At 34.2% G+C, this 13,966-nt stretch overlaps 1 protein-coding gene across 2 annotated transcripts in view; it reads left to right on the top strand.

Annotated features, from left to right (window-relative positions):
• KCNT2 (potassium sodium-activated channel subfamily T member 2) overlaps positions 1 to 13,966 on the top strand; it is a 371,426-nt gene that overhangs the window by 116,864 nt on the left and 240,596 nt on the right. For both annotated transcript variants that reach the window (XM_033196980.1, XM_033196979.1), the window contains exons 3-4: positions 2,055 to 2,154; positions 11,275 to 11,323. In XM_033196980.1, coding sequence (XP_033052871.1) covers positions 2,055 to 2,154; positions 11,275 to 11,323 — 149 coding nt within the window. The remainder of the gene's footprint in view (positions 1 to 2,054; positions 2,155 to 11,274; positions 11,324 to 13,966) is intronic.

Genomic DNA, 13,966 nt, shown 5'->3' with positions numbered 1-13,966 from the left:
ATTGAGGAAAACAATTTAAATGAGGGTCCCTCCATTTTAACTCTAAATATTGTAGTTTCAAAAAGCTCTGGCAGACCACAATGGGAAACAATTGTCTGATTTAGGGAAGGGAACGTTTAATATTTTCTAATCATTCCAAATAATAAGAAACATCTAGATTGCACTGAAATATACAGATTCCTATCTTTCTTAGCCTGGAGATTTTGAGCCAGGAAGTGTAGGGTAGATCTCAGAGTTTAACATCCCAGTGATTCTTATCATCATACAAATGTAAGAAAGTAACAAAGTAGAACTTCAAGAATACAAAATTGGCATAGTCACTGTCCTCCTGAGCCTATTCAATGTTAGGAGTGCCTCTGATACTTGTTGCTTCCCAAAATGCCATATATGTTTAAAAAGTCATATGTAGTAAGCCAACGTGCAATTTTTTTCATGGTCATTGCTTAAAATATCACAAGGAATGGAAAGGCCTGCATTAGTTGGTGTAGACGTTAAGCTCTGTGAATTTGACCGCGAAATCCTCCTGTCAAAATTAAGTTGTGCCTCTGTAGGTAGGATTCAAAGAGAGAAGCTTGACTTGTGGGAAGCTATCCAAATACTGATGATAGAGAATATTTCAATATTTAAGTCATACTGCTCAGATAATCTTAATGACAGACTGGCCTCAAGGTTGAGACTGTTAGTAGCTAATGCTTTCCTAACATGATTGTTCAGAATATCCAAGGAAGCCCCATAAATAGATATTACCTAAAGGGGTCACATCATCTGAATAGTTTCCCTTATTTCCGTACTAAGAGTCCTATCTTTCCAGGCCAAAAAAGGTGGATGCATTGTTTGAATCCTTCACCCATAGTCAAATGCAACTAAGCAGTTATGAGGAGGCCCATTTCTATAAAACCAGCACAATTTCATTAATAATTTGAAAGATTTTATAAAGAAGTGAATCCATAAAATGTATTCAGCATTTTAATTGGAAAACCTAGGAAAAATTTCACAATTGATAAGCATTGACCTTTTAACTGGTAAGAAATGTTACCACAAGTACACTCACAACGGCAGAGTAGGACAAAAAAGGTGACATTTCATTTCTAGATTTTATTAAGTAATAATTATAAGGAAGTCTTTATCAAAATTTTACTCATAATGCATGAATCAGATATCACAGGTAATTACAGGAAAGATAATGCTCATATTAATCAGACTTTATGCATATTTTGCTTAATCTTAAATACTCTTCTTCATCATCATTCAATATTACAGGCTGCATAATTGTGACCTACACAGTTTGGAAGATACATACATGGCAGTTTTAATTCCCACAAAAGTTTAAGATTTCATGGGTATTTTAAATAGCTAAAAATAGAATTTAATTTATTGAACTTTAAATGTATGTGTGTGTGAGAGAGATGGAGAGATTGTGTGTGTATTTCTCAGTGTATGCTATTAAGATTTCTCTATACTTATTTAATATATAATTATATAATGAATACATAATATATAATTATATAATGAATACATAATATATAATTATATAATTGGTATGTGTTATAATTATATAGTTAATATTAAATATACAAGATAGAACTATACAAATATAATTAATTTGTTTATAATCACATCCACAAGATTCTGTGAAGGTATAAGTTTTATAACTTGGCTTGTGAATTTGTAAGCAGCTAGATTTTCTACCCAGTTAAACTTTATCCCAAAACTTACGGATATATAAAATACTTAAACTTATAAACATACTTTAATCAACCTTGATTGGACATACATTTTTTGGCTTCTGAATGTTCAAATCTAGATTTAGTCTCGGTATAAAATATGCACTCTCATTTGTGGTTCAAGTATCCTGTCAAGCTCACTTTTTGTTTCAGTATTCAGGTAATTAAAATTCAGTCACCAAGAACTTCAGAGAGTTTAGACAATTATAGTAGTGTAGCTTCTAAATACAATTTAAGTGTTGTATTTAAAGTTGATATTTTTGACAATTCTTTTTAGTCTTTTGTGAACTAAGTTCAAATGAAAATAAAACTTTTATTGTTTGTTTAAAGGTCTAAGGATACGCCTGTTCAATTTTTCTCTCAAATTACTAAGCTGCTTATTATACATAATCCGAGTACTACTAGAAAATCCTTCACAAGGAAATGAATGGTAAGGTACCTTTTCCTGACCTTCAGCAATATTATTTTGATTATTTTGAGTTGTATCACATTTTAAATTTAAAGCATGTTGTGTAGAGCTTCATTTTTAAGGATGTTTTAGGTGTTTGTCATAAATAAAATTGATCTGATTTACAGGCACTTCATAATTCTTGTAGGTTCTTTATAGGTATCTTTTATTATTTTTCTGTTTGATGCTAATATTGGACTGTTAGGCATAAAATTTTATTGCTAGCCAAAGTGCATTAAGTAGTTTTTGTTTTAAAATGGGTGTCTCTTTAAAGACCCGAATATCTTTCTGTTCTTGATTTTCAGATACTCCCAAAAGGTTTACTCTACTGCATGCCAGTTTTATATTTTCATAATAATAAGTAGTTATTAACCTTCAATGGAAACACTCCATCATATATTGGGAAGGATAACTATCTCAAGACTCAGTTTTAACCTGTGCAGTTCTTTATCTTATTTGAGTTAAATGACACTGATGTATTAACTTGAGTTATTTTGTGCTCATAATCGTGTTGCTCTTATTAAATTATATTTCTAGTCATTTGTGGATTTTCATTTTTAGGCTCTGCCTTTTGCTGGAAGCAGTAGGGAAAGGTACTGGTGTGTAATTGTATGTATAATATTTATCTCATCATCATCCTGGACCCTCGTCCAGCCTACTAAATATACAATGATTTTCAAAGCCGAAAACTTAAATTTGATGACTAACATCTGTACAATTATTTCTTCATGCGCAAGTCTGCCTTAAGAAAATTTAAAAATGAAAAGATAAAAGTAAAATGAAAGTGAGCTCAAAATCTGCATCTAAATGAATTGGTTACCCCTCAGCTTGTTTAGGTAGTAAAAATGATTCTGTATTTGTTGAAAGGTTTGCATTTATTTAAAGGTGTCTAGATTTATTTAATGTTAAAGATTAATAAGTGAGCTTTTATTTAATAATCTGTGATAATTCTTTATAAAACTATTTAATGAAATATAATTATGAGTATTTCACTGTGTCTTTATTACTTAGCGTGTACCAGTCACATTGCTATTAGCAAATATATAGAGAGGCACAGGAACATTCAGTATCCTTAGGGAACTTTTAATCTGTGAAAAGATTGTTTATTTTGGAGTTCCTGCTATTTCTGTCATTAGACTAGTTTTCTTATATGTGTTTTTTTTTCAGTATATACTTCATCTTATTATTCTCACCTTATATATGAAGAAACAGAGGTTTTCTCATATTTGCCACTCTGCTTTGAGACCCTCAGGACTGACTACTTATTATGCTTTTTAATCTCTGTGTAACTCAGTGACCACAGGAAACCATTCCCCCAAATTCCAACTGCATATTTAACTTTCCTACTTTGATATCCAGACATTTCAGACTCACTGTGTTCCAATTAGCTTTTTCAGTGCTCTTCCACATCTCAGTGACTGAAAACTCTATCCTTCCCCCAAACCCTGCTGTACTCACAGCCTTCCACATTTTAGCTGATAACAATTACATCCTAGAAGTTGCTTGTACTAAAAGCTTTAGAGTAATTTCTTTACTTTTCTGCAGCATATACAAATGCCTTAGAAAATTCTCTCATTTCTACTTTCAAGATCAACCTAGCACATAATCACTTCTCAATGCCACCATATTTGTACAAGCCACCTTCTCACACCTGGAGTGCTGCAATAGCCTCCTAATTAATCACTCCCGCTAATTCTGCCTTTGTTCCCTTTTGATAGATTCTTAATGTAGAAGCTATTTGTGTAAAATAAAAGTCACATCTTGATACTACTCTGCTCTGAGTGCCAAAGTACTTACGACGGCCTTATGACTTCACCACCCACTACTCATCCCACACCCATTCTGCTCCAGCCAGATTCGCCCCTCTCTGTTCCTCGATCATACCAGACACACCCAGCTTAGGTCCTTCATAAGGGCATTTTTTTGTGTCCAGGATTCTCTTCCTTCAGATAACATAAGGTGCACTTCCTCAGATAATATGAAGCTTCCTACTTAAAATTGTAATCTCCTCATAAGACTCCCTTAAAAGCGTTCTTTTACTTTTTTTTCTTTTCTTTAGATCCTGTTTCTCTTTTACATATTCTACCTAATATTACTCATTTATTTGTTTTCTGTGATATTCCATGAATACTAGAGAGGATATTCCATGACAGCAGGGATCATTGCCTGAATCCCGGGAGCCTGGCACAAAGTGGGAAACAATAGTCATTTGTTAGATGAATGAATGGATACATGAGTAAAAGAATCTAATCTTTAGATTCTTAGTAATCTAACTTTTGCCTGCTCCACCTCACCAGCCCCTTACTCCAGCTCTGCTGAACTACTTGAAGTAGCTTATACACTCTTCAGTCTCCCTTCCTCTGGGCCTTTGAACATTCTTCTCCTTCTTCTGGGAAATTAGGTTTCCTGCTTCTCACAACCCACACTTTTTTAACTTGCTTCTGGCCTCCAGGGCCTTCAGGAAAACAACTTTTTGGATAACAGTTAATCCAAAATCCTTATGGGTATTGTGCCCTGTAGCCCAGTTCCACTCTGGCTTAGGAGTGTCTTCTGAGTACTCTCCCACATACTTCTCTCACAACAGCCAAAGCATTGCCCTTGATATTACCATTCACTTATCAGTCCTTTCTATGTGCTCACCAAGGGCAAGAACCATGCCATGTTTTCCTCTGTAGCTCTCACACTAAGCACAGGACTTGGTAGGTCAGTGAATGCTGCTGAATTAATGAAATGATGCTCAGCAATTTTATTGATAGTGTGTTGTACAGTAAAAATGATTGAGGACTACTGATGGAGATGTCAGTGTTATTAAAATGGTTCATGTAACAAATTATTCTACAATCATATCAGAATTTTTTTAAAAATGTGGTGATTTATAAATAAAAAGTACACTAGCGAGACCTGAAAATCATAAAATGAGGCATGATGGAATCCTTCTAAGGGTAAAAGGGCATTTGGTGGGTGTTAGCAGAGTAAAATTATGTTATTTGAAAACATTAAGAGGAACGAAGTTTCCTACAATTAACTTCTATGTAATATCACTAAGAATATTTGGCCATAATTATAGAGGATATACATTTGAAAAATCAGATTATGGTAATTAAAAAACATTTATGGTTCCATTTTGAATACAATGTTCTGTTTAGTTCCCATTGTCAGTGCAGTATTAGTTAATGAAAAACAGAAGTCGCCTTTATGGGCACAGGCTCTATTTTAAAATAATGAGGCTAATTAAGCAAAGAGATTTATTTAATTAGAGCTTCTGACATGATAAGTCTGCAGATATTTTGTGCGGCTTTGCTTTATTTTTAAATCCCTTTCAGGAATCAAAACTGTTATGAAAATGTTATAATGTGGAAAACCTGAAGAATATTAAACTAATTTTACTCTTAATATATGATGTGTGAATGGCAAACTGTGATGTACATACAATGTGTAGTAAATGATTTAAAGATGTTAGCAAAGGAAGCACACCTGCAGCATGTAGTTTATAAATTACATTGAAAGATGAGCCGTCAGTATTAACTCATTGCCTGCTGATGCTTACAGTTCATCGATGTATCCAAACTCATGTATCTGTTTCCAGTTTAAAAATTGTTGAAATGATCATTTGTTTTTAACATCAAGTGATAGAGACACAGGTAAGAAGCACATGAACAGGCTCCTATTTTATGGTATTTGGATTCTAGTTAAAATCAAAGCCTAATATAGCAAACAGTGTGTTTAAGTGAAATTCAAATTTTAAATATTATTTCTCCCTCAGGGTAACAACTATTAAAGGAAAAAATGGAATTTTGACAATAGCTCTTAAATATTTAATGATCAATAGGAATGAGTATTTTAATGTAGACCTTTTCTTCTTATTGTTTTAGAATAAAGTAGAACTAAGTTCTCTAACAAATCTCAAACATTTAAAGGTATTTTTTGTTTGTTTGTTTGTTTACTGGAGTCTAATACTGGAAACTAATACTGGTGTTTTTGGTCATTGCGAACTTTTTCTCCATATAATGATTCACATACACAAACATACACACACAGACACACACAGACACACACACAGACACACACACACACTCCATAACATGATAGGTGTTATATGTACAAGCCCCCTGCATTCTGTGATTTTGTGTTGTCCTAAGACCTGAATCTTTGCATCCAGCTTTCAGAAAGTGAAAGAGAGCTTGGAGAAGGCATATATATTTTTAAAAATTATTGGCCAACAAACAACAAACATCATTTTTACTTGTACTTCATACTCAGATCCCACGTGAGAACCAGTTATATCATCATACCTTGACACAAAGACTGAGAAATGTAGTTGACTGAAGAGTGACTTTTTTGCACTTGACTCTGTGCCATGGAAGGGGGAGAATGAATGTTAATTAAAGCCCACTCTGTCACAGCCAATGTTACGTCTGGTGCAAGGGCCCTTAATGTCCATTCTTTCAAAGAGTTAGTTATCAGTCTTCTCTCTAACATCCTTGATAGTTGGTTGTCTAACCTGGGATTAAATATTTCCAATATTTTGAAAAGATTCAAATACTGAAAAGTCTTTCTATCATACTGGCAAGACTCATATGCTTTCATATTTTGGTCACCTAGTTTTTGGATGTGTATTACATATTTTATGTTCGTCTTGAAATGTGGGCTTAGTATCATATCTAGTATTCAGATTTCACTGTATATTATGGTCAGGGGAGGTGTATAATTTACCCTCCTGTTTTATTTATTATTTGTTAATACATTACAAACTTATATGAGTTTTTTTTTTTAGCATTACCAATCTTTGAGTTCATCTTGGGTTTGTGAGCAACATGTCCTTTCATATGAATTATGTTCTGCATGTTAACCCTATTACTTTCAAATGCTTTGTTCTTCTGCTGAACATATTCACCCCCTGACTTCCACCTCCTCTGCCAAAGCTGTTCTCACACTTTTACCATCTGTTTTCCTACTTTTAAGACAGTTCATAAGTGTTCTGGGAAAAGTGGCTGAGGCTACATTACTAAATTCCTGTATTGAACTTTTGCTTTTCCTTACATTGTTTGCTATGGTTCCTTTACTTTTCATAATAACGCTTCATACGTGAATTTTATCAACAGGATAGTCTAATTCAGAATAACTAAATGATATATATTTGGGTTTTGGTTTGCATTTTTTATTTAATTTTTATATTTTTGAAAAGGGAAATTTGTTTTTATTATTTAAAAATGTTTCATGCATATTACAATATAGATATATATGGCAAGGAAGTAAAAATTATCTTACATCACAACACCTAGAATAAGTATTTTTAGCATTTTTAATGACTAATTATTTACAAATTCTCTCTATACACAGACGTATAGATAACATACACGTACCGATATGACCTAAAGTAATATTTTAATAACTTTTTCCTCAGTTGTAATGTTTTTGTTGTTTTACTTGATGATGATGCATCTGCTACTTAAATTCTCTTCTTGTTGGATATTCAGGTAGATTCCAGTTACTCTCTTGCTATAAATAATACTGAAATAAATATTATTGTGCATGTTTTCTTTTCTCCTAGTGTTTTTGTGTCAATGAGATTAAATGTTCATTTGAAATTATCATTTGGCTGTCAGTTTTAGTTTCACTCCTCATTTATTTTGGAGGTTATCTAGTAATGTGCATATTAGATCCCACATTCTTTTTTTCATGATAAATTCATTTTATGAAGGAGGGTTTGAACACTAGTTTTTACTAAAATGTTTACATTTCCTTCTATGTATTTATCCAATTTAATGTTAAGGAAACTGATAAAAGTATGTCTTTCAGTTGGAGATCTCCTTGAAATTTATAGATCCGAGATTTGTAGAACTTTTTTTTTAATGGATTCTGAAGTCTATTTCACAAGACACAGTCTAGCCTGGAAAATAAGTATGTCTTTTTTAAAACTCTTACTTAAATTCTTTATGACATTTCAATTGCCTACCAATATCACAGACCAAAGAAAATGCTATTAGTTTGATGTAAGTAGACTTTTTTCTGAATTTTTCAAATATGAAGTTGATTTTATTATAAATTTCAGATATACACGTTAGAAAATTATTTCATTTGGACCCTTTAAAAAAGTATTAATTTCACCAAATTTGCTATACTGGCAGTGTAAAAGTCTTAAACTAACTTTATTATTATTTTTTCTAAGTTTCCACCTCTGCCCCTCCCTAGCCCCCACAGGCCCTGGTACCTGTTGTTCCCATCTGTGTGTCTATGTGATCTCATTGTTCAGCTCCTACTTATGAGTGATAACATGTGGTGTTTGGTTTTCTGTTCCTGCGTTTGCTGCGGATGATGGCTTCTAGCTTCATACATGTTCCTGAAAAGGACAAGATCTCATTCCTTTTTATGGCTGCATAGTATTCCATGGTGTATATGTACATTTTTTTATCCAGTCTATCATTGTTAGGCATTATGGTTGGTTCCATGACTGTGCTATTGTAAATAGTACTGCAATAAACATAAGTTTGCATGTGTCTTTAGAGTAGAATGATGTATACTGCTTTGGTTACATACCCAGCAATGGTATTTGATTATATACCCAGGTCAAATGGTATTTCTGGTTCTAGCTTCTTGAGAAATTGTCATACTGTTTCCCACAATGGTTGAACTAATTTACATTCTCACCAACAGTGTAAAAGCGTTCCTAATCCTCCAGCATCTATTGTTTCTTGACTTTTTAAAAAGCATCTGCTATTCAATAAATGGTACTGGGAAAACTGGCTAGCCATATGCAGAAAACTGAAACTGGACCCCTTCCTTACACCTTATACAAAAATTAGCTCAAGATTGATTAAAGACTTAAATGTAAAACCCAAAACCATAAAAGCCCTAGAAGAAGCCCCAGGCAATACCATTTAGGAAGTAAGCATGGGCAAAGACTTCATGACAAAAATGCCAAAAGTAATTGCTACAAAAGCCAGAATTCACAAATAGGATCTTATTAAACTAAAGAGCTGGTGCACAGCAAAATAAACTATAATCAAAGTTAAAACATTAGGCAGCCTACAGAATGGGAGAACATTTTTGCAATCTACCCATCTGACAAAGGTCTAATATCCAGAATTTACAAGGAACTAAAACAAATTTACATGAAAGAAACAAACAACCCCATCAAAAACTGGGCATTGTTTGTTTCTCAAAAGAAGACATTTATGCAGCCAATGAGCATATGAAAAAAAGCTCAACATCACTGATCATTATAGAAATGTAAATCAAAACCACAATGAGTTACCATCTCACACCAGTCAGAATGGCGATTATGAAAGTCAAGCAGATTTTACTAAGTCTATGTTAATTATCAATTTTCTTCGAAAATACTCACGCACTTCTGTTTAGCAACTCATTTTACAGTTTTTTTCCAGGGATTGCTATCTACTTACCAGTATAGCTTTTTTGACACATACTTTTTCCATTTACAAAACTGGGCATATATCCCTCTTCCTCTGACACACCTTGTTATTGTCTGATTTCTCGAATGTTACTCAGCATATGAAAGTGTTTTTAGAAAGGACAGTGATACTGAATTCATAAGTTATATCTTTGCCTTTATTGGCACCATTTATCATTGATAATTGGTTGCCTAGTTTAATATATGCATGTACTTAGCAAACCATTGGGTTTATAATGGTGAATAAAAAAGATATATTATTTTATCTTATGGAGCTTGTAATTGTGAGGAGACAGCCATTAAAAGAACACATATACAAATACATATAAAGCTTCCACTGAGATGAGTGACAGGAAAGGTGTGATGGATGACATGGCCCAAGAGATTAGTTGACAAAGTTGATCAAGTGAAATCCTCAGAGAGGTTTTCCCTGAAACACAGAGGGCTGAGCTGAGACTTCTAGGATAAGAGGAGAGAACGTAGAAAGGGCTTGTAGAAAGAAGGAGTGTGTCCACTTGAATATGTCTGAGACTGCCAGGTCAACTGTTTTGATCTTTTTCTAACAAAAGTGCAAAGGCAATACACAATAGGGAATAGGGTAATGTGATCTAAAACACATTTTGAAAGAATCAGTGTATTTGCAACTTGGAGAAAAATGGTAGAGGGCAAAATAAGGTGCAGGTTTCCCACTGGTAGGTTTTTGCAAGCATCCAGTTGTGAAAAATGATATCTTAGAATAAGGTGATTGTGGTAGTAGACATGAAAAGAAGCAAGTGAATTCTGCAGATATTTGGTTGCAATGACTGAAAAGATTTGGTGTCTAGTGAGTTTAGTATTTACAGATGTAGGAGAAGAAAGTATCTAAAAGGATGCTCAAGTTTTGAGTAGCAAAATAAAGTGGGATTTGGTACCATTTACTGAGATGCAAAAAACTACCATTCATCTGATTCTCTTCGGGAAAATGTAATTATTTTCATCTTTTTCTGAATAGTGTATATTGCTGTGAGTGATTCCCATTGAAATGAACTGTGTACTAAATGATGTAGACAAAGCTAGGTTATAAATTGTGGAAAATTAGAATTAGAGGGATAGTAAGTGTCATGATGTTCTTTCCAGAGCATAAGCCTTTTTATCATCAGAAAATATATTTTTAGGGAGTAAAGATGATTACTTCTTGCCTTGCCCAATATGTTAACCCCAGTCACACTTTTTTTCGTGGTATGTTAAATATTTTATAGAACTTCAAGTCTGAAATATTATTGCCTTTTATACTCTTTTACTGACTTTTTTCTGATTATTTATACTGTTGAATTTTATTACTCAAATATATGTCCTGTTAAAAATAAGAAAATCTTAGAGTTTATAGAAGACTGTTAAGTGACTTTTCAGTGTAAAATTATCCAGTAAAGGGTTTGAGGTTATTCTGCCTTCCCATATCATTCTTTCAATAACGTCACATATTTTAATTTATCAACAGTGACCAAAAATGAAATTCAGAAAGTTTTTATTGGAATAGAAATGAATATTAGCAAAAAGAAAACTAAGGCAGCAATATTTTTTCAAATGTTAATTTTGGTATTTTGTCTTTTTTATGCTAGCATTATTTTAATATTTCCAACTTTAACTGAATTTTAAAAGTGAATAGTTTTTTCACACTTTAAAAAATTAACTTACTATTATTCTTTTTATAGGTCTCATATCTTTTGGGTGAACAGAAGTCTACCTTTGTGGGGCTTACAGGTTATGTATAATTTTGTTTTGTCCCTATATCTCTGGGTTTATTCATATTTCACAGAGAAGTACTATTGGAGAGCTTTTGATGTTCAAAATGAGTTTGTCTTTCTGCTTGACTAATCTTCATGCACATCTTGGACTAATATTTTCATTTTTTTCCTCTTGTTTGTCTGAGCCCTGCATTCTACCTCTTGAGGATTTCATCATGATCAGAATTAGATTTTAAAGAGCTTGTGAGAGTTTGGAGAAAACCAAAGTAAACTAGTGCTTTAAGGCTCCACAGGTTTTCCCAAACTACATTAAATATTCCTGTTATATGATTCCTTTAAAGTTAATCAAAGCCCATAACTCTGTTTACTTTTTGCCTTGTATTCTTAGTGTCTGCAATATGATAGAATATCAATAAATAATGATTTAATGAATGAACAAATGAAACAATGACTCATATCACCAATAGTGAGAGCTTAGCTCCTAAGCAATTCATCATGTAAATAAAACCAAAAGTATGCCATAGCATAAAAGGAGTCTTTAAGAAAGGCCACGAAAATATGAAAGAGCACAACATATCTGGTTTGTATTGTTGAGGTGCTCCCTAGAGTCTCCGTTATTTCTTTTTTTTTTTTTTTTTTTGAGACGGAGTCTCGCTCTGTCGCCCAAGCTGGAGTGCAATGGCCGGATCTCAGCTCACTGCAAGCTCCGCCTCCCGGGTTCACGCCATTCTCCTGCCTCAGCCTCCCCAGTAGCTGGGACTACAGGCGTCCGCCACCTCGCCCGGCTAGTTTTTTGTACTTTTTAGTAGAGACGGGGTTTCAACGTGTTAGCCAGGATGGTCTCGATCTCCTGACCTCGTGATCCGCCCGCCTTGGCCTCCCAAAGTGCTGGGATTACAGGCTTGAGCCACCGCGCCCGGCCGAGTCTCCGTTATTTCTTTGTTTTGTTTTGTTTTGTTTTTTATTGAATTCCATGCCCAGCAAACTTTTTGTAAGTTTCTATCTCCTGTACTTCTGTTTACTTCTTACCGATCCTTTTTATTTTCTGTTGCTTTTAAAAATTACAAATTAATCGGAAGAATAGAATCACCAACATCAAAAAGAATTGGAGGTTGGAAGACACTTGAGTCTGGAGAAAAGAGAAAGACTTTAAGACTCACTGCTTAGGAGCAATCTTTAAAATACTTTATTTATTTATTTATAAAGTTGTATACGTTTATGGGGTACAAGTGCAATGTTATTACCTAGCTATTTTGCTTAGTGGTGAAGTTCAGCCTTTTACTATATCCATCACTCAAATAATGTATGTTACATTCATCAAGCAATTTCTCATCAGCCACGCCCTTTCTATGTTCTCACACTTCAATTTCTTCAGTATCTCTCATTCTACACCAATTCCACATTCCAGATTTTTAAATCATGCCTTAAAAGTCTGCATATTTGTATGTGATAATGGATTAAAATATGTGTGCATTGTGATCATAACCATGAAATCAAGTTTTTTTTTTTTTTTTTTTGAGACAGAGTCTCGCTCTGTCACCCAAGCTGGAGTGCAGTGGCACAATCTCGGCTCACTGCAAGCTCCGTCTCCCGAGTTCACCCCATTCTACTGTCTTAGCCTCCCCAGTAGCTGGGACTACAGGCGTCCGCTACCACGCCCGGCTAATTTTTTGTATTTTTAGTAGAGATAGGATTTCACCGTGTTAGCGAGGATGGTCTCGATCTCCTGACCTTGTGATCCTCCTGCCTCGGCCTCCCAAAGTGTTGGGATTACAGGCGTCAGCCACCACGCCTCGCCAAAATAAAGTTTTTACTATGTCTAAGTGTTTTTTTTTTTTTGAGACGGAGTCTCGCTCTGTCGCCCAGGCTGGAGTGCAGTGGCCAGATCTCGGCTCACTGCAAGCTCCGCCTCCCGGGTTTTACGCCATTCTCCTGCCTCAGCCTCCCGAGTAGCTGGGACTACAGGCGCCCGCCACCTCGCCCGGCTAATTTTTTGTATTTTTTAGTAGAGACGGGGTTTCACCGTGTTAGCCAGGGTGGTCTGGATCTCCTGACCTCGTGATCCGCCCGTCTCGGCCTCCCAAAGTGCTGGGATTACAGGCTTGAGCCACCGCACCCAGCCTAAGTGTTTTATAGTTTGTTAAAGTCAAGTTGTTTTTACATTGCCTTACTCTGACTTTTGTTGGAATATCATATTAATTTATAAATAACTCTGAAATTGTTGAAATGTTCATTAAAATGTAGTCTTTTAATCTCTGAGCTATCCTTCAATTAAGTGCACATTTAAAATAAATTGTTTCATGAATAGCCGCATATTATCTTCAAATATATTTTGATCTACTCAAATTGCTTTTTAAAATAGTGATATTTTAAAATAACAACAGTGCTCTTTTTTAAATAGCACTTTAAGTAACATGTTAAAAATGCTCTAGAGATCATCTAATGCTATGTACTTCTACAAAAAAGCATGAGTAATTATGATTTAGAGGATTTGTGGAGAAAATGAAAGAGATTTGAGTTTTCTATCATAATAATGCCTAGTTACTGCACATACTTCTGAACATATTTTACTTACACTGCTATGCATTTTGTCTGTTTTCTTATTGTTCTCATGTTTTAATATTCTTTTAAATTCAAAGATTTTATCCCAACAGAAGAA

This window comes from Trachypithecus francoisi, unplaced genomic scaffold, assembly GCF_009764315.1.
Source record: "Trachypithecus francoisi isolate TF-2019V2 unplaced genomic scaffold, Tfra_2.0 Lachesis_group5, whole genome shotgun sequence".
Classification (NCBI taxonomy): Eukaryota; Metazoa; Chordata; class Mammalia; order Primates; family Cercopithecidae; genus Trachypithecus; species Trachypithecus francoisi.
This window is presented reverse-complemented; position numbering and strand designations above follow the sequence as displayed.